This window comes from Simochromis diagramma, unplaced genomic scaffold, assembly GCF_900408965.1.
Source record: "Simochromis diagramma unplaced genomic scaffold, fSimDia1.1 OVJJ01000216.1, whole genome shotgun sequence".
In the NCBI taxonomy this organism is placed as follows: Eukaryota; Metazoa; Chordata; class Actinopteri; order Cichliformes; family Cichlidae; genus Simochromis; species Simochromis diagramma.
In genome coordinates this window covers 13,825,892-13,848,171 of record NW_024386883.1, presented here as the reverse complement: position 1 = coordinate 13,848,171, position 22,280 = coordinate 13,825,892, and the positions used below count along the sequence as shown (strand labels likewise).

General features: G+C 39.0%; 1 protein-coding gene across 11 annotated transcripts in view; it reads left to right on the top strand.

Moving 5' to 3' along the window:
- ncam1a (neural cell adhesion molecule 1a) overlaps positions 1–18,532 on the top strand; it is a 257,422-nt gene extending 238,890 nt beyond the window's left edge. For 7 of the 11 annotated variants that reach the window (XM_040032634.1, XM_040032633.1, XM_040032640.1 and 4 more), the window contains 4 exons: positions 3,041–3,248; positions 6,320–6,436; positions 7,398–7,853; positions 14,001–18,532. In XM_040032634.1, the coding sequence (XP_039888568.1) occupies positions 3,041–3,248; positions 6,320–6,436; positions 7,398–7,853; positions 14,001–14,121 (902 nt within the window). In that variant the 3' untranslated portion in view covers positions 14,122–18,532. The remainder of the gene's footprint in view (positions 1–3,040; positions 3,249–6,319; positions 6,437–7,397; positions 7,854–14,000) is intronic. The other 4 variants (XM_040032642.1, XM_040032641.1, XM_040032644.1 and 1 more) reach the window with 1 other exon arrangement.
- The last annotated feature ends 3,748 nt before the right edge of the window (positions 18,533–22,280 follow it).

Sequence of the window (22,280 nt, the reverse complement as noted above, 5' to 3'; positions counted from 1 at the left end):
AGGCTGTGCAGAGGCCATTATAAATAGGGGTTCGTTCCGTAGTTCCAGTGAATCACGACTGCAGAACATATTTGTCACTGGCTGATCCTTTCCCTTTTTCCCATATCCAAGGCTGAGGGTATAAACAGTTAACATAAAGATGGTCCTCAAATTGCACAGCGCTCACATTCTCCTCAGACACTTTGATGAGCCCTTGATCCTTATCAGACCCTGGCGAGCCATTACAGCAGTCTTTACTGCCTGAAGCAGAGCCAAATTGATACATGTAAGAGAGGCTTTAATTTAACTGAAGGTCTTCCAATTTGATTGCCTACTGGCACGGTAGACACCATAATAACAAACATAACAGGGTTGGAACTATAATTCTGACTTTACACGCTGAACACAAACAAACATCTTTTCAGCTTTGATTTTAAATCATCTTCATATTAAATGCAAGCCTTGATTGGGAAACATTGTGTTAATACATGGAGCCAATACAGGATGTTCTGATGTTATCAGATTTTTTTCCAGGTTCTCCAGTCCAGAGGTTGTTCATTTGAAATTTGCCTCAGGTATGGTTGTGAGGCTTTCACTAAACTTCGGTGTGAATGGGTGAATGTCACTTGTAGTGGTCGGTAAGGCTACAGTCACCCTGGGGAAAACCGTGGCTGGAGACTGTGTGCGAGGAATTTGTGATTTTGTTGCCTTTGAAATCGTTGCTTCAAGGACGGAGGACGGGGTCTGCGACCGCTCACAGTCAGCTGTCATCTTCACAGTAGCTTTAGTGCATCGTGACAACTTTAAAATGGCAATAAGATGGAGTGAGTCTGTTATCAGGTTTGTCAGTGGGGTCAAGTTGGCAATTACATGCAAGCTGTCATAACACAGTAATTATATTTTTAACAAGTCAGCAAAAATGATCTGCGTGAACAGAAATTTAATTTAACATCATTTCAAACGAACTACTTAGATTCAAAGTCAAGCTAAGACGATAGAGATTTGAAACGCAAGTTCAGAAACGTCTGAACAAATAGTGATGTAGTTGTGTAGGTGCTCGCAGCCTTGCTTTAGGAATAGAACCAGAATACAACCAGCTGAGTCGAATCTCCTACTGCTAACAGACACATGGGAGACGAGGTTCATTCACTGGAGCAGACTGACTCAGATTAAGTACAACATGTTTGTAATCTGTCTGCATTTATAAATTAGACTGCGGTTATTTGCAAATTTTTCCTTGTCTGTCTGAGAGTGGCTGCAGACACTCCAGGCCAGACCAAGATTGTTTGGAGACACGTTGCCAGGTGACCTGTCTCAGAATCACCAGGCAACTACAAGTGTTTTGCAACACCAAGCTCCCTTACAGCTCACTCCAATGTGTGACTGACCCATAAGACTAGAAGTGGGCTGCAAAAATGATAAATGCCACCCCTTTCTGATGATAAAGTAGAAATAGGTCTGAGCTCGGATACACCTGAATGTTGTGTTTCCGTTGAACAACATTAAGTTCATTGGATGAACAAGCGGAGATTGCTTTTTGTTTCTCACAGTCTCAGTAAGAAGCCAAATGCGAGTTGAGGAAGGCCTGTCTTTATGTCTTTAAGTGTCCGCTGACTATTACAAGAAATCTTGTTATACCTGGTTACCACGAATCCTGCTTACTGTGATTACCTCAGTCGAGGAAATATGTGTTGTTGTTTTTTAAATTATTATTTTGTCTTTTCTGTTTTTTTCTGTTAGTCTAACTTATCCACATTTTTTCAGTGGAGTAGTGAATCCCTTTTATTCTTTATTCTTTTATTTATCCAAAGCATTACAGTTTATTCTTTTCTTAACAATTATACAGTTTCTCCAGTATTCTGTTGCTGTTATCAATCAGATCTATTGTTTCTTCCAGAAGAACGTTGAAATCCAGTAAGTCATAGTGCGCAGTGAAGTTGCACTGGCATGAATTCTGTGGCTCTAAGTTGAATCTCTGAAACAATTGCAATTTACATAAAATGTCAATCAATTTGTTAATTATTAATTAAGCATTAATAAAAGGTGTGATGCGCTAATTCACAGACTGAGGTCACTACAACAATGCATGCTCCGTGCTTTTTGCAGCAGGTTGCACACAGTGATAAAAAAGGTAGTAAATGTAGCTGTCTAAGCTGGCCTTGACCTCCAAAATCCATCTTTATACCATTCTCTCTATAATCTGCATGTGCGTTTGTTTATTCAAATAATCTGTAGGAGAAAATGACTTGTATTTGTACTCTGCCTTCAGAGCTGAATTAGAAATGTGTTGGCTGCTCACACATGCTGCTCAGGTAACCCTTCATAACCTTCACATTTCCAAAGAAAGTTTGATTGAAACTGGTAAAATGATTGGGCGGGTGTTTAAAAAAAAAAGTGAATTGCTAAAACTATGAGTACACATAGAATATTCTGCTACAACATTGTTTTCCTGTGTTGTAATATATCCTAGTAGACTGTCATTGCAATTTATTTGCTCCTCATACAGTTTTCGAGACATTTTTTCTTATTGTAAAATATGTATGCAATGTAGTGTTTATATTTAATGGTGCCATATTGACACCTCAGGCACAAATATTAATAGTCAGTCCACAAATGTCTATAAATGTGTTACAAGCCTATTATGAAACGCCTAGTGACAAGAACAAGAATATGCCTAGAAGCCCTCGAAAGGCTACCGATAGTTTTGTTTGTTTGCATTTGTTTTGATTTGTTTTTGTCTTTGCAATTTCTGTGATTCTGTATGAAATTGAACATAGTGTTTCGGCCACCGGGGATGTCAAGAACAGATATAAAGTTGTTAGAAATTATGTTGGTCCCTCTTGCGCCATTTCAGCTTTCCTCTGAAAAGAGCGACACACATCTGAGGTTTTGACTGAAACCTGAAGCACTGTATTAAAAGCCTGATTGCATTCCTCATCATCTCTCTCTCCCTCTCTCTTTCTAACTTCCTTCCCATCCCCTCTTCTCTATATTTGAACCCTCTTCTCCTCTTCTGCCTGTTTTGCTTGTATATCCCCTCTACCTGTCTTTGTCCCTTCAGACGCCATGGATGGTGGCTCAGGCATGGGCACCGGGGCCATCGTAGGCATCCTTATTGTTGTCTTTTTCCTGCTGCTGGTGGGCGTGGATGTCACCTGCTATTTCCTCAACAAGTGCGGGCTCCTCATGTGCATTGCTGTTAACTTCTGTGGGAAAGCTGGCCCAGGCGCAAAGAGCAAGGACATCGAGGAGGGCAAGGCGGCATTCACGTAAGCAAGCGTCATCTTTTGACTGGAACACAGATTATTTGTGGTGTGCCTACAGAGAATTAGCACATTTTCAAAAATACCCATCATCAGAGAACCTAAGTTAGAGTGTAGCTGTTGGACTTGCAGCAAATATCAACATATTTCTCAGGAGCTGACTGAGAAGAAGGCAGAGCTAAAAAATAGAATAAATATTTAAAGGGCTTAAAGGTATCTTTTGAACCATAAATACAAATCAATACTTATTATTTATATAACTTTAGAATAAAGCCAGTAAAGATGTGCTTATTCAGCTCACTTTACTTTGGTCGGCATTACTGGCATTTTCTCTTCACAAGGTAACCACTGGCTTCAGTGCCAAGTCCAGCTGGTTACAGCAAAGATAAGAAAAGTCTCTGTTCCAATCACACGTGGATGCCTGTTAAAAAAAAAAACCTCGACTATTGTTTTTTCAGGGTGAAGGATTCATTTTATTAAGGAGCAGAATAACTCTATGTTTTAGTAGTTTTGGGTCCTAAACCTTACCCAGCAAGTATTAAACTGAAATGGAATCAGCGGGTGAAAGCACAATAAAATGTGAGTTACAAAAGAAACCAGTAATGGAGTGATAACAAGGCAAAACAAAGCAGGACATGTCTCAGAGCTGAGAAACTTGTAGATTTTATCACTCTTTAACAGCTGGATCGTTAACCAGTGCACTAAACACCCATCCTAAAGCACCACTAATGTGTATTTCTGTGAGGCCAGCAGTATCTGACAGAACAACAGTATCTGATGTACTACGATGAAAAGACATTGGTTTAATCTAACTAAGCAGACTGAAACTACTTGTTTAAGTCTGCCAAATTTCTTTTTTTAACTTATACAAATCTGAAATAATAGTTTTATTTTGCGACCAGGTTATTAAAAGAGCTGTTAGTACAGGGAGTGCAGAATTATTAGGCAAGTTGTATTTTTGAGGAATAATTTTATTATTGAACAACAACCATGTTCTCAATGAACCCAAAAAACTCATTAATATCAAAGCTGAATGTTTCTGGAAGTGAAACATTTTATTTTACATTTTACCAGTGAAACCAATATAACATCTCCACATTCACAAATATACATTTCTGACATTCAAAAACAAAACAAAAACAAATCAGCGACCAATATAGCCACCTTTCTTTGCAAGGACACTCAAAAGCCTGCCATCCATGGATTCTGTCAGTGTTTTGATCTGTTCACCATCAACATTGCGTGCAGCAGCAACCACAGCCTCCCAGACACTGTTCAGAGAGGTGTACTGTTTTCCCTCCTTGTAAATCTCACATTTGATGATGGACCACAGGTTCTCAATGGGGTTCAGATCAGGTGAACAAGGAGGCCATGTCATTAGTTTTTCTTCTTTTATACACTTTCTTGCCAGCCACGCTGTGGAGTACTTGGACGCGTGTGATGGAGCATTGTCCTGCATGAAAATCATGTTTTTCTTGAAGGATGCAGACTTCTTCCTGTACCACTGCTTGAAGAAGGTGTCTTCCAGAAACTGGCAGTAGGACTGGGAGTTGAGCTTGACTCCATCCTCAACCCGAAAAGGCCCCACAAGCTCATCTTTGATGATACCAGCCCAAACCAGTACTCCACCTCCACCTTGCTGGCGTCTGAGTCGGACTGGAGCTCTCTGCCCTTTACCAATCCAGCCACGGGCCCATCCATCGGGCCCATCAAGACTCACTCTCATTTCATCAGTCCATAAAACCTTAGAAAAATCAGTCTTGAGATATTTCTTGGCCCAGTCTTGACGTTTCAGCTTGTGTGTCTTGTTCAGTGGTGGTCGTCTTTCAGCCTTTCTTACCTTGGCCATGTCTCTGAGTATTGCACACCTTGTGCTTTTGGGCACTCCAGTGATGTTGCAGCTCTGAAATATGGCCAAACTGGTGGCAAGTGGCATCTTGGCAGCTGCACGCTTGACTTTTCTCAGTTCATGGGCAGTTATTTTGCGCCTTGGTTTTTCCACACGCTTCTTGCGACCCTGTTGACTATTTTGAATGAAACGCTTGATTGTTTGATGATCACGCTTCAGAAGCTTTGCAATTTTGAGACTGCTGCATCCCTCTGCAAGATATCTCACTATTTTTGACTTTTCTGAGCCTGTCAAGTCCTTCTTTTGACCCATTTTGCCAAAGGAAAGGACGTTGCCTAATAAATATGCACACCTGATATAGGGTGTTGATGTCATTAGACCACACCCCTTCTCATTACAGAGATGCACATCACCTAATGAGCTTAATTGGTAGTAGGCTTTTGAGCCTATACAGCTTGGAGTAAGACAACATGCATGAAGAGGATGATGTGGACAAAATACTCATTTGCCTAATAATTCTGCACTCCCTGTATGAGGGCTTATTAGACTCCATTGATTCCTGGGTAGATGTATGTAAGTACACACTAAAAACATGTTCTTAAGTCTTTGCCCACGAGTTCGAGACAAAAGAGCAAATTCCCAAGGTGCTGAGCTAAAGTGAAAGCAGGCAAATCTTTATATTTTATCCTTAGGGAAATTCCCTCAATTATTCAGCACCAACTGTAAATATTTAATGGCGCTGAAATGCAGTTACTGCATGTTCGCCTGTGTTTGATCAAACATTTTGTTCTATGCGTCGAACTGTCCGTCATCTCGCCAGCTCCGAATGCAACAAATAAATATTTCAGCTCTGACAGCTCGCACAAAACAAATTTAGTGAAAGTGCATCGTGAGAGTTACAGCGTTATTTAGCACCCTGCGTTTAAACAGGTCAGTCCCAGCAATGCACACAGCTCAGCACAATCAGAGAGCAGTGTGATGATAACACAAGGCCTCAGGGAAAACCACCAATCAGAGCTTACAGGTCAGTGCAGGTGGAAGATGATCAAAGAGGATGATAGGGTGAGTGCGTTTGACGGGTTTTTGTATGTTTTAGTTGACTAAAATTAACCTGTTCATTTGACATTGTTACTGCCAGATTTTTCTCTTTGTAGGGTTGAAAAATAACACACCTAGATAAGTGCACTTAATTCATTACCCTGGTAACAATATTTCCTTTGGATAACAGCAAAGATGAGTGTAAGGAGCCTATTGTTGAAGTGAGAACAGAGGAAGAAAACACTCCAAACCAAGAAGGAGGAGGTGCCACCGAGCCCAACGAGACCACGCCATTGACAGAACCTGAGTGAGTGTCAAGAGTACAGAGAGATTAAGCAAATCATTGGTTTGCTCTGAGCAGAAACATTTTACAAATATAATGTTGGTCCGGCCCAGCTTTCATTCAAATATTGACCCAGTTCTCTTGTAAGGACTGTTATACATACCACAGAGCAGTGCTGGTAATTTACACTGTAAGCATTTTTTATGCAAGGCTAAAATGTCCCGCTGTCTATACAGTATGTATGACCATGTATGACGCATCACACTTAACTGCCTACGGTGAACACTCAATAGAAATGATTCTGCAAGTGCTGGTCTATATGCACGGCCACAGAACCATGATGCAGGCTGTAGGCTGCATTTTTGGGTCATCTCTTAACTAAGACTTTCCAGATTTTGCCATTTTATATTGAAAGTAATACATTTGCTTGACTTCCTTTTTTTGGCACAATTTCAAACCATTCAAATGTTATTTTTGCAACAAGAAGCAACAAGCGCAGCAACCAACTTAACAATTATCACAGTACATTGTCGTTGAAACTTCAGTCGTCTCATTTCAAAGCCGAGCGCTGTCGAATCTCCTTCTGAGTGAGTTTGCCAAGGTGCATAAATCATTCAGACACATTCAAAGCATGAACAAACACCGCCTTCTGCTGGGAAAACTGCTTGTGAAAGACATCCGAGCATCTTAATCCTGAAACTCCCTCCATTCCCTTTATAGTTTATTGTTGGATTGTTTTATGTTTTCCCCTTACAAATATTTTGTTGCTAACATTTAGATTGTGTAGTCTCTTTTTTTTTTACTGCAGCACAATAGAAACCTAATCTGCTTTGTTTATCCCCCGACGTGCACTCTCCTTTTACCTCTTTTATTTTCCTTGTTGTCCTTGATTCCCTCACTTTTCTGCCCTCTGCTTCCTCCCCTGTGCCAACTCCCTATCTTTCCCTCTCCTACCTTGTTTTTCCCACTTCTCCCCACAAAACAGGCCTGCTGCTGCAGACACCACGCCGATGGTGGCAAATCTGCTGTCCTCCACAGCTGCTAACTCAGTTACTGAGAGCTTTAGCACGGCACAAAGCAGTCCTGCTAGTGAGAGAACCACACTAACAACCAACACCTCCAGCCCAACCCAAGTGGCCCATGCCAAGTCTCACCCTAAAAACAGCCCTACAGCCAATTCGCATAAATCTAACCCCCAACCTGATGTTGGACCTCTGGTTGACCTGAGCGACACCCCTAAAGTTGCCGCATCTTCCGACCCAACACCCCTTGTATCAGAGCTAGTCAGCCCACCCTCTGCTAATGCTGATGGGCCACAGAGTCAGCGGGACTCAGTCAAAGCCCCTGACAGCACCCAGAATAAGGACTCACAAGTAGACGGCCCGACCAAGGATGTTCCTAATGCCCCGTGCACAGACTCGACCACACCAGCCCAAAATGAGTATGAGCACCTCCATATCTGTATTTTTCCAAGTATCTCTTTGAGCCTGATAGCATCCCTTTAGCTCATAAGTCTTCCATTTCAAAGGTAAAATTCCACTTATGTATTATCAGACTTCCCCAAGCAGTTTTGCACTCATCAGGCATGTGGCAGAAAATAGCAGGCAGCTTTAGATCAAGATTTGATTCCTTAAAACTTGTTAATTAGTTTAAATTTATTTCCTGGTCTCGATATTTTCCTAAAGTCTTTCCATTGCTATTTATTTAATGATAATTCACAGTCATAAATATAAACTGTTAGAGGCCAAAGCACGGAGCCAAATAGCAGTCATAGTGGAAATGACTGTACTTGTGTTTATCTTATAAACATTATTCTCAAAGCCTCAAACCATCATGTTTCGGATATTAAAAACTTCTTTTTTTCTTTATTATATTGTGAAAGATCCCACATTTATTTATTTATTTTAAAAAAAAGGTAAATCTAAATTACTCATCAGTGCTTTTAAGTAGTTCTCCCTTACTGGAGGTTTTGATGGGTCTTTTTATTCCCTAAAAATATTCTGGGCTGTTGCCTGGTATCAGCTGAGGTTAAAAACATTTCCAGCAGCAACAGTTGCAGCACACCTAGATTTCAAGACAAAAACTGTTAAAATAATTATGCAATTTAAAGAAAGAAAACTGCTTTGGCTGTAAACATTTTCAAACATTGCATGAGTAGTAAACCTAAGTCTTTTTTTAAAACATGTACCCATTGTTTTTAACACTATATTGCACATTATTCAAGAATATTATGAATTTTAGGAGTATGCAAGAGTGGAATTTTCCTTTAATGGTAGCAAGGATAATGATCTACTGGGATGCTACCAGTGTAGCATGCTACCAGCATGCCTGTCATCAATCAAGACCCACCACCTTCCTCCACCTGTTTGTTTATTCACGTAGTAGAGACAGATTTTCTCCTACCATACATCTAAGCCATCTCATATTCCTCATCATCACGGGCAGATTGTAGGAGAATGATGCATTTTGTTCACCTTCTGGGGCATCTAGCAATACCCACTGTCCTAATATACAAAAAATATATTCAGTCATTTTAATCAGTTCATTAAACCGGGCTTTTATTTTTATTGGTGCCGACTGCAGGTATTTGAAACATTCATAGCTGGATGATGGTAAATGGGTTAGATGGTTAAATTTACTTGAACATTGTAGGCACACGTCTTTCCTGCTTTAAGCTGCATGCACATGAGTTTCCCACTCCTTAGTGTTCTGGTTTTTGGCTTCTTCCTAAAAGCTGAGAAGCCGTGCACTCAACGTGGGTGAAACGGAATCAAACAAGATCAAGGCTGGAACTTACATCTAATTCTTTTTCATGTACAGAAGATTACAACTTAAATTAAATTAGCTGATGATGCAAACATATTGCAAAATCTGTAAAATCACAGTATTTAAAATTGCTTTAAAAAGTTTATATTTTTAAATTAAAAGGTTTTCTTTGCTCTAAAGCCATTTGTGAAACAGCAAAATGCAAGTTTGAGTGAAAAAGACTTACAAGTACCAACTTACGAGTGCTAGACTCAGTTTAAAACAGGATTTAATTGTTTCCTTAGTTTTGTGCAAATATCGGGACTCTAAATCTAGCCCTGAGTGCTTGTTTTATCATAAGCAACAGAAAAATATGATCAAAAGCTTTAAATTCATCCCTACAGTGTTAAAATCATATATCACATGTCAGTCTTTGTAAGTAGTTTTTAATTGACCTCTTAAAACAAGCAGCAGTAGGTGAATGCCAGAGACTACAACCTAAGCTAGGTGCAATTAATAGACTGTAAGTGATACACTTAATGGTGCTTAGTTTGCCATAGCTGGGGTTCAAGTCCTGCTGCGCCATAAGAAATTTTCGTGCAGTGAACTCGGCAGAAGAATTTTCAGTTGAAAATCGCTGAAGTAAATTAAAAAATATTCACCAAGCAGCAGCTTTACTGTGCTCTGTCCTCTTCATTGTGATAAGATAATAGATGGTGAAGGCCAAAAGAAAACTGTCAGTCCCTCAAATTTCTCCCAGACACTTCTGTTTTCTGTCTCAATTCTTGTAGAAGCTGTCGTTTCAGTGGCGGTATGACAGGTTATTATTTGGAGTTTTGGCCCTACGAGTTTGCAGATTCTCCTGATTTTTCTGACAGTCTGAGTATGGCGAGGAAGCTGCAGAAGATAAATTACAGAGGCTTACTGACAGCCACTCCTCTTTCTCTGCCTTCTTCATCTCATACTTTACTCACTTGGATGGCCAGAGGAAGATGTCAGTGATGAAGTATGGGGAGTTGAGAGGTAGTTGGAAGCAGGGCTCTTGTCAGCTCAACATCACCTTGATAAAACCAAACTTGTCGTCAGGGGGATTTTTCTTCATAACTCTGACAGGACTGAAGCACAGCTCTCCCACTGATCTATGTGGTGATCCTTCTTCAGCATCCCAACACTAAAATGTCTTGTCAGACTTCTTGTGGGTTTATTGGATATCTGAGCGGTAGAGCCCTCCTCTGGACTTATTTTAACAGAAGAGACGAAATAAGAGCAGACTATAGAATATGTACCTTTAAGAATTCATTATTAATAGATGTTTTACACTCATTATTATTCCTAGATTTTAAATGTATCTTTAACATTGATCTAATGATGTGTCCAATGTGACCTTGACTCAACAGCCAATACAATTGTTCACTTGTGAATAGTTTCTGATGATGTAAGAATGATTTTAAAAAGTGACTAATACCCTGCATAGCTCTTTAGAAGCTTGCACGTGCTTGAAATACAGTTAGACTCACAATGATCAGTAATTTGGTTCTCAGTGAAGTTGAGAGTAACTTGAAACTGGAGTAACTGCATAAATGACTCACAGATGTGAATTCTACTGCGTAAAGGTCAAAAGTTGAAGCAAGTTGATTATAGAAGAGAGGGTTTAAGTGGTTAGCATTGTCGCCTGTTACCAGGAAGGTCCTGGGTTCAATTACCCCAGCTGGCATGTCAAGCCTGTTGTCCCCGTCCCCACGTGGGTTCTCTCTGGATACTCCGGCTTCCTCCCAGAGTCTAAAGACACACTTGTTAGGTTAATTGGTCATTCTAATAGGATAGGCAGAATTTTGAATGAGCAACAGTACAGTGCTAATGTCATACAATGGACTGCAGCTCTGTGTGGAATATTAGTATAGTGAAAATGTGGAAATAGATGGCAGAAAATACATCGTTGTTTAAACTTTTTATATAGTTAATTGCACAACGCAAACCTGTATAGTGCAGTGAAAAAGTATTTCCCCCTTCCTGATTTCTTCTTTTTTTGCATATTTGTCACATATTTAAAATCAAATACATTTCGATATTTGACAAAGATAACCCAGAGTTTGCATGTTCTCCCCGTGTTTGCGTGGGTTCTCCCCGGGTACTCCGGCTTCCTCCCACAGTCCAAAGACATGCAGTCAGTGGGGTTAGGTTACTTGGAAACACTAAATTGCCCATAGGTGTGAATGGGGGGGTGAATGTGAGTGCGACTGGTTGTCTCTGTCTATGTATTAGCCCTGCGACAGACTGGCGACCCATTCAGGGTGTACCCTACCTCTCGCACTATGACACCTGGGATAGGCTCCAGCGCCCTCCACGCGTACCCTGAAAAGGATAAGCGCTAGTGAATGGATGGACAAAGATAACCCAAGTAAACACAAAGTGCAGTTTTTTATAGGCTTGCTGGTGTGTCTAGGATCATTGTCCTGCTGAATAACCCGAACTCATTTGATGGCCAGACATTCTCCTTCAGGATTTAATGGTAGAGAGCAGAATTCATGGTTGCATCAATTACAGCAAGTGGTCCAGGTCCTGAAGCAACAAAGCAGCTCCAGATCGTCACACTACCACCACCATGTTTGATTGTTGCTCTGATGTTCTTTTGATTCCTTAGGGATCATCAAGATGTTTGGCGGGTTTTTCCTTCTTTTGTTCTTTTTGGTCAGCAGTGGTTTTCACTTTGGAACTTTCCCATGGATGCCATTTTTGCCCAGTTTATTTTTTTATTTGTTTAATCGTGAAGACTGAACTTAACTCTTCAAGATGTTATTCTGGGTTCTTTTGTGACCCTATTTTGGTTGTCCAGCCAGTCCTGGGATTCTGTTATGTAGTCTCCATTGTGGACAATGGCTCTCACTGTGGTTCTCTGGAGTCCCAAAACCTTAGAAATGGCTTTTTAACCCTTTCCAAACCGATAGATGTCAATGACTTTGTTTCTCAGTTGTTTTTCTTTAGATTGTGGCATGAGGTGTTGCCTTTTGAGATTTTTTTTTAGCCGACCTTATTTTTTAAGACACAGTCACACAGACACGCTGGATTCAACAGGTCTGGCAGTAATCTTTCCTGGGTGTAGCTAGTGAAATTGAACTCAGCTTTCCAAAAAATGTATTTAATCAAAGTTAATTCAGGATTTAACAAAGGGCCAAAATTTGTCTTTTTCACATAAAACAAGGTAATACATGAAAGCATCATTAAAATACTATATCCTGGACTTACTCAGGTTGTCTTTGTCTAATATTATGTTTTGGTTTTAGGTTTTTGATGTGCATGTAAGTGCGAGAACTGTGCAAGAAAATGAAAACTCGGGAAGGGGAAAATACTTTATAAATTGATTTCACAATGCAGTTCTGGCTTCTACAACATAATAAATCTCTTTGGGGGAAAATAAGTCTTGATTCCACAAACACAAACAAGAAAAGATGCTTTTTGTTCTCCAGGAGTTGTCGGTATATTTTCATTGGTAACAAAAATGAAACAACTGAATGAATCATAAAAAAGATGCCCAGGGATAAAAAGAGACAGAAAACAGGACCGAACTTCAATCGGACACTGACTCAGTGAAGAGAGCTCCAGAGAGGGTTTAAAGCAACGTCCAGCTGACTTTTTTCTAACAGACCGAAAAAATTTTTTATAAACTGTTGCAATTCAGTTAAAAAATTGAATTGCAAAAATAGCTAAAAGAAAGATTCCCTGTGCAGTTTAAGACTGTTGAACCTGAGCCAAAAGAACTCAAAGCATCCAACAGCCTCATCTGCACCATTCACAGTTTCCCATCCCCATAACTCTTGAAAACTAACAGTAACATGAATTTAAACTGAACATTTCCCTGAAGCTTTTGGTCATCCCCCCAGGACACAAATAATATGTAAATTCCTGTAATGTGCATTTATATTATTACATTAAAAAAGTTCTCCTTCTTGGAACACTGGGGGGAGAAAAGTGTCAAGTCTGCAAACATTTTTTTTTTCATAATCTCACATCCTGCTGACAGCATTTATTAGCCCAAGAGGATACAGGCTATGTTTACCTTTTTGTACATTCTGAGTGACTGCTCAGCAAAAACTTAATTGTGTAATGTAATAAGCAGTTCAGCCACTGGGGGATGCTAGTGGAGCTTTACAGTTTATATGAATAATTACACCATATTTAAAGGAGTTGACACCAAAAATTTTATAAGATGACATCTAAGAAGGAGGTCAGGTTTAGATATATTTACAGATCTTATATATTGCACTGTCCCTGCCTTATTTTTCTAAGGCACAGTAGGAGCACGGTACAGAAGACATAAAAGCAATGCCCTTAAAAAAGAAAAATCCGAGCCAGAACACCAGAAAGTTTTCAACTTAAATGATGTATGGCCCAAAAGTCTCTTTCCATTGTGTCTCAGCTCAGTCCAGATGGCATGTAATCCTCTTGTGAATTGTAGTTTGTGTTGTAGGTTATGCCTCAGTCTTTCATTCCCTCATCCATTGTGCCTACTGTACCAGCCCTGTCTCATTCCACATCAGCATTCATTGTTCCTTGAAAGTAGCTGTGACATCCATGTACTCTTATTTGATGTCTGGCTAGGATAGTGAGCTTGATCCCATTATGTGTGAAATGCATTCAGTTCCAGGAGGGAAAACAAATTCCCTCAAAGCATCTTGCATGTTTTCCCCCAATTTCCCCCTCCCTTCTTTCTTTGAAAAATGATACAAAAGGCAGCTCAGAACAGACCGTTTAGCTGTGAAAGAGAGACTTAGTGATTTGCTGCTAACAGAATCTCCTCTCTTTTTGTCTTTCTGTGTCTCTCTCATTCTTACATTTGTGCCTGTAGTGGTAAGACTGTGAAGGATGATAGCACTAAAGGCGAGGCGGAGGTGAAGAATGCCACAGCCGAAGTGAAGACAGTTCCCAACGAGGCTCCTCAGATGAATGGCAACGAAAGTAAAGCGTAATCTTCTTGGCCGTGAGCAGCAGGAAGAAGAGGGCACGTAGGGTTGGGAGGGTTCGGGTTGTTGGGTTTTAAGGTTAAAAGGGGTTGGTCACAGTCACTGAAACCTCAAAGCAATTTCACACACCACCCCGTTGCATTAGAAAAACCAACAAGAAGCAACTGAAAAAAAAAAATTAGAAAAAAGAAAACCATTGGTCTCTTTCTCTTTCTGCAGTGTCTTCTGACCAGGAATATGTAAAGACCTCATGCACTTGCCTTAGTTCCTTTACATAAGTTTACCTGTTTATTTGTCACAGAAAAAAATAGATCTCTTGTAATTCACCTTCTTTCTTTGACTTAATATTAAATTGATCAGCGGAGAAGAATCGACATTTTCCTGTAGATAAACATGGTTGGACTGTAGCTTTACTTCACTGATTACTGCCTTCATGACGTACACACATGTAAGTCATGTACATTACCGATACTACTATTCTTTATGCAGTATGGTCATCATCATGGTAATGCATTATGAAAAAATGGGTCTTTTTTTTTCTTCTGTCGATATTTTTTGTGTTTGAATAATATGCAGATAAACTGCCTATTTAGCTTTTTTTTTTTTATGTGTTATTTCCAGTGCTAGAGATTAGAACATTAGCATGCCTGATTTTGCAAGTTTACTGTATTTCTGTATGTGTTGCTGTCATTTGGTTCATATTCAGACTTTTTTTTTTGTTGTCTCTGTGTGTTTCTGGTCCAGATGTATCCTAAGCCATGATAAATGAAAGAAAACACCAGTGAAAAATGTATCATGCTATAAGTACTACTATTAATTGGTTTCAACCCTGTTGTCCTAAAAATGACATTTATATACAGCAATCTAATGGTTTTTTACAAGACACGTAGCTAATGCATGCTTACAAATTATTTTATAGATTTGCTCCGAGTTAAGGGCAAGTCTATAAACAGTGCATTATTTGAATTACACGCATCAACACGTTTGGGGTAAAACACAGAGAAGGTGATCATGCATACATTTTGACTGAATGTATTTGTGCAACCTATTATTAAGTTGCTTATTAAGTGTATATAAACTTAAGTTTCAGGAGACAAGTTGGGTTTAAATTAAGTGGTGACAGTGAAGAATACAGAAGAGTACAAATGTGTTTCTTTGCGGTGATTACATCTCTTAAAGTCCAGCTTTCAAGGCTGGATGAAGTCTTGTTTCAAAGAAGAATTGCTACCTTATTTTTGTCTGAATTTGGTGAAAACTTCTGTTGCATACTCGATATCATCAGTATCCTAAAACCCACTAGTCATTTATTAATACTGTTTTCGCTCTTCACCAGCTCAAGCAAGTTAACATGTGACCAAATGTAATAGACGGATTGATCATTGATTATATATTAAATAAATGGGACCAATGAAATGGGATGCTACAGGATGTAAATAATGGAAATCTGACTTATGGCCACTATTTCTTCTGGGTAGTACTTCGGTAAATTAAGCTATATAGATAGATCTGCAACTAATATTTGACACTGTCTGCTCTCTACCTTACATTGAAAATAATGCAACTTCCTGTGTATAATTTTTGGTCTCACTGTTTGACTACAGCAAACCATTAGTTTTAGTCCTTGTGAGTTTACCTTGGAAGCAGTATATAACAACACAAACCCATTAACGTTTTTAGATTAATGGAGGAAATTTACCTTTGCCTCCTTTTCTCTCACATGCTGTCACCTCAAAGTCCCCTTCTAGAGGTCTCCTTTAAGCATTCTTGACCAGCTGTTTACATGACAGCTTTGGGCTTAAATGTGAATCAGAGGCCAGATGTGTTCAGTTCAGTTTGTTTGTTTGAACTTTAGCTTAGGGTTGTTGAATATTTGACACCGATTTGTCTTGACTGGGCTAACCTCCATCACTCACCGGGAGATTCAAAAGCTCAGCTTGTTTAGATTCGCTTACCTGTCAGTGATTTAACCGTCTAATCGTCTCAGCTGTTGTTTTTACACTTGCACCACAGCTGCACTCAGTGTGAGCTTGTGTTACCACTGCATTTACCAACAAAGTCTAGTTGCTGGAAACTTTATTAAAAATGTCCGAAAGTTTGTAGATGAGTTGGTTAAGTGATCATCTTGAGCTTTTTGTGTAACCAGTCTATAATTGTAACTGCTTCTTTCTATTAGGAAACCTAATATCAACCATTCTCTGATCATTACAGAAATTTGTGAGCATGTACAGTACAAAGACATAAGCTGCTTGTGCATAGAAACCCATACCACAAAGCTCCCGGTGCACAGATTTTGCGTTAATGCCAGAGGAGGTTTTAAATTCTGCAGTTATTGAGTCGGCAGAGCATTGGCAGCATTTACACTCTATGCGTCTCAGCACTCAGCCACTCTGCTCTATAACTTCATAGGGTCTGCCAAGTCATGGCTGAATGGCTGTGGTTGCTAAACCTTTCCACTTTGTAATACCACTTACAGCTCATTGGGGGAAAGGGAAGAAATTTCGCAAACTGACTTGTTGCAACGGTGGCATCCTATTACAGTACCACGTTCAAATTGAGCGAGCGCTTTAGAACGACCCATTTTTTCACAAATGTTTCTAAAACCAGACTGTGTGGCCAAGATGCTTGATTTTATACATCTGCAGCAGTGGGTCTGAAAACGCCTAAATTCACAGATTTTTTTTAAACCAATAAAAATATCCAATCTGTCACAGACCATAAGGATTTCTAAAGAAAAATGTGATTAAAAACCTGGATTAGTGACTTGAAATGAATGTACACTCTAACCTTTTCAGCAAATCTTAACGAACTTGGTCTCTTTTAAGCAGGAATTAAACGTATCCTTGGAAATGAAAGATCTCGTCATATGTTTAGAAGTTCACCGAAAACATTTTTTTCCACACTGCTAAGGATTTGAAAGGTAACGAGACTATGTGTGACCTTTTTTGTACAGTGTTCCTCCTACTTTAGGCTGCAAGCTAGTACACTGAATGTGTGAAGCCATTGAGTCCTTTGTCATAGAGTTGAAATAGCTTGTGAAACATGTAGCTGATAGTATGCGACAGAATTAGCAACACCGATGTACAGAAGTCTGACAGCAGCAAACTGGAAAGACACAGTGCCTTTAAATATGAAAATGTTGGCATGCAATCAGTTTCTTTCAGTGTCTGCATTAAACATTTCACATCTCCATTTCCCTGCTGATTTGCTTTTTCATCTACTGCATTTGATTTGTTAATTAAGCCGAGCTTTGTTGTCTCATATAAGTCTTAAATGGCTGTATCATTGTGTTATTATGAGTGCTTGCAGTGTCCTTGCTGAAGGAGAATTCTGGTTTATTATAATTTGGTCTTGTATACAGTATTTATGTTTGGTCATCACTTCTGTCATAATAAATGGAAATTTCAAATGCCTAAATACACACGTGGTGTAGATCTTTATAATTAACCTCTTGTCATAACTAATAAACTGAACTAGGGGGGCAAACTGAGCTGCAATCCTTGAAAACTTGCACCATATTACAAAGATGTTTCGAAAACACTGACATTGGAGTACAAGGCACATTGACGCTCAGGTCTCACATTCTCTATAATATTTGAAACACATTTGTCTAAAGCAAGCATGCAACATATATTAGAAGGCTACTACTACGTAATCACTTTTGCTATGTAAAAACTATTTATGGCTTAATGAATTGTATTGACCCTGTGTTGTGTAACTTTGTCCTGTTTGCGCAATTTTGCTTCAAAAGAAACGTGATTTCCTTGCACAGCTTTGAATTGTAATTTTTTTTTAAAAGGGTGCGGTCTCATGACCAAACCTCACTGTTTCCCCTGTGAAAGTATTGTACATGAAAACTTTTTCCACTCCAGTCGCACCTCCTAAAATTCATTTGTGAAGTCACATCGGGTGAGCCAGAGGCCTTTGTTCAAAGCCTCAAAAATACAAGAACGACACAGAAGCAGCCTTGGATTTTTCCTTTGACTCCACCACTTGATTCAGTAAGAATAAAGACATCTAGTTCTACTCGAGGAGTTTTTCAGGTTTTCAAAAAGATGAAAAGCATCCTTTCAAGGTTCTCTATCTCACAGAGAATAGAATAAATCCCCTGCACACAAATGTCTAACCCCAAACTTCTTCCTATTCAGTCAGACAGGAGCCTTCAGCTTCCACTGCCAACACTGGTCACTCTCTTTGATCCAGAGCTCCCTATTCTTTTTTTTTTCTTATGCTTTGTGTGCGTGTGTGTGTAAACATCAGCTCTATGCTGCAGGTAAAAAAAGCTGTAGGCTGCCACTCTTCTGTCTGTCTGCCCACTGTCGCAATTGTAAATACTGAATACTAACTGAGGCAAAAAGAACATTCTGACCTTGCATTCTGCCGGAAATTTTGTGTTCAATAAAATTAAAGAAAAAATGCATCTTGTTAAGGTTTTTTCTTTCATACCAAGAATTGTGCAGACACGCATGATGGGATGCTTACTACCTCGTTTGCATATTTAAACATGCATTTCAGAAAACTTGCAATGAAAAAATTGTTCTTTATGTAAGTAACCTAGAAAAGTTCACCGGTGATATCTGTTAGTCAAATGTTTGTCAAAGAAGACTGAAAGCTACAGTTAAGATTAGTTATCACGTTCATGATTTGAAGGTAAATACCTTCAAAGCAGTGGCCTGTATTTTAAGGCAATAATTTATCGAGCAAAATTTCTTTTGATCTTTTAAAGGAGGAAAATGTGGCTACTCAGCGACAGTACCTTGAATTTTATTCTTATTAAACATTCTGAGAATTGTATTAAAGTATTTTCATAGCAGGAAAAAAATAACTAGATATATAAGGGATCGCCACAGCAGATGGTTCCGCGTGTTTACGCTGGGAATGTTTTTTTACGATGCCCTTCGTGACGCAGCCACAGAGGGATCTGCGTCTTCTCCAAGCATCAGACTGGGGATATTTGACTTGTAAGGCAAAAATGTAAACCATTATTGTAGCCAGCTGCCATGTCCATGGTCAAGAAATTCACTGCTACTGCAACTGATTTCAAAACACTTACCTAGACTTAAAAAAAAAGAAGAAAAATAAGCTTTTTGTTGTTGTAAATAATTATATTAATTATTAATTATATTTAATATATAACATATAAAGTGAATATTTGTGTGAAAGTATTGATATTTTTAAATACTGTATGTTTATATACTAGACTTGTCGCAGTAACATGTTAAATACTGGATTAACAGAACATAAATGTTGAGTAAATAAAATACATTTACAGAGTATGACCTTAAAATTCAGTTTGTCTTTAATTTGCTTACATTACTAATGTTTGTTTTTTGGGTTGTTTTTTTTTACCTAAAAAGAAATATCCACTCATTTATGAACATAAAAACAGCATTTTTACTTAACACCTGGGAGTTTTTACATGGATGAAACAGAAACATTAGTATTTTTTTTTCTTTTTCTTCTCCTCTTTGACGTATGAAACACTCATGCTGATAAACTTCTTGTTACAAGAAGAAATACCCATTGACATACATTTATACACTGCATCAGACCCTATGCAGTTCTCTATAATGACCATTAGAGAGCAGTATGCTCCCAAGCTTGAAAATGGACCTGACGCTAAACAACTAAATCACAGGATGATTTAGTTTACAAGATTAGTGACACTACATTATTTTCTGTAATTAACATAATATTACTCTATTATCTGTTAATGTCTTTATAAACTAAATAACTAGATATTGTCGATTTCTGACAACAATAGAACATCTAATGTTAAACTCTGTTCCATTTTAGTACTAAATTAACAGCAGACACATTTTAATGAATGCTTGTGGGACTAATTAGACCCTTGCCATCTAAATAATCAGACTTTCCTCAGTAGTTCTTATGGATATTAAATGATCCTATGTTTTCCAAAAGGTGGCAGGCTAACTCAAGAAATGTTGAGCAAAAGCAATCAATACATGATTAGATTGTCTTTAAATCAGAAATGTTGAAGCACTGTTGAAGGAATACAAATCGCTGTAAATAAAATCAGTTCACCAACACTAATGAGGTTTATGTTAGACTGGTAAAAGATGTGAAGTTGAGCTGTTTTTGTATTTTACACTTGAGGTATGTTTAACTACCCTAATGTGTGTGTGTGTGTGTGTGTGTGTGTGTGTGTGTGTGTGTGTGTGTGTGTGTGTGTGTGTGTGTGTGTGTGTATATACATACATACATACATACACACACACACACAAGTCTAGTACAAGTTTACTTGTACTAGATTATTTGTGCTCTGTGGAAGCGCTAGTTACACCCTAGTAAAAAAAAAAGCATTTAAACAAAGTTGTGAAGCTGTGATTCACAGCAGTATGCAGGTCCCATTTTCATGCGGTTTATCAGAACCAAGTATCAGCTACATAAGTAATATGACTCTTCAAAGCTCCATATCATCCCATTTCTCCTTTTCTGTAGAGATCATTCCACTCATCTGCTCAACTTTGCACTCACCAGATTAGGGTGCTTTTCAAGGGCTCTGTCCCTCCCCCCTTTCTATAACAATGGTCCAGTGTGGTTTTCGTTGGCCTGGGATTGATCCCATACACAGATAACTACAAGCACATAGCCTAACCTCGTGGCTACTACCTGTCTGAACACACATTTAATTCTGCCGTCGCGCACACACAGCCTTATAATAGTGAAGCCATGTGTTAAGCTGATTGGTACACACCACACCTATCTCTTGTTTAGAGAGGACATTAGTCAACGTGTGGTAATGAGTTAATTAGTAAAGTGGTTGAGTTATTTATGTAGATTTTTGTCTACCTTTTGTCATTGTCAAAGTTTCCATTTGCAGCATGTTTTAAGCATTAATTGCTGTCCGAATGGCACAAGTGAGAAAATATACAACTGTGGAGATGACCACACATTGTAAAAGGTCTACCTGGATGATTGAGCGTGCATCAAGATACTCGGGCCTGTGTGGGACAGCAATGAGTTAACACTAAAGACTGAGCACATAAACATCTTACCATATAAGCTTGAGAAATTGAATAGTGGTCATCAACAACCCATTTTTGGGGTAATTCCCTTACAAACCTTAGGAACTTTTTCCTTCTGGTTCTTTTTAGAAGAGTTTATTGTTAGGATACCTGGTGTCTCTGTGATTTAAGGCGCAATTTCACAGTGAACTCACTTGCCACACAGAGTCAGAGCAATCAGCTTCTTCTCTCTTTGTGAGATTTCCTGGCATTTTTCTGCGTGTGACTAATTTCGATTTATTCTAAAGTGCGAACAGAATTTAACCACAAGAAACAAGAAATTTCACATTCAGATATGCGCATATATGTGAGAAGCGTCTGAAAGTGTTCAAATGTTTCCCTGATTGCTTCTGACAGTGCCTGTCTGCTGTAGCGATTTGAGCACGATCTGGGTCTTTGAACTGCCTTGGAGCCCACCCTCGGCATAAGCATCAATATAATGTTCCCAAACAGAATGCCGGTAATATTTTGTGCCAAACGATAGAATAATTTTCCAAAATAAAAGCCTGTAAATTGTTGTAAACAATCAAATGTATTCACTGGAGATGGAATGATTTGATGAAACAGAAGGCCACGCTTCTCATCATAGTCAGCTTTGTTGATCAGATTAAATGCAGTCTGAATGTACCAGACACTGAGCCTCGGTTTGTTCTTGAAATATACAGAAGCAGATGTTTGCACAGCAGATTCTCTCTCTCTTTTCTCATAGCTTTCCTTTCAGATTTTTGAGACGTATTTGTTTTTTGTCATGCAGAGCCACGTTTTGGTCTTCTCATTTCCAGGCTGTTCCTGTCTTGTTCCTTTTTCTTTTGCCTCAGCACAGGGTCAGCCAGCCATGAATTCCTATCCAGAACACTCTGCTTCATCTCTGCTTCCCAACCTCTAAATCACATCAGTGTTACATCATAGCACACACAGACACACGCGCATAGACACACACGCACACAAACTCACACACTGTGGCCACCATGCCAAGAACTTTTCTTCTCATACAATTCCCCCTCCCCTCTCCCAAACTTTCCTTGTGAAGAGTCATCTACATTTTTAAGCCAATCTTTAACCATGAAGAACCTGTTTTTATTGTGCTATAATTTTTGGATGGACATCGAGTACTTTTGGTTTAGATGTGCTTCTGAGAAG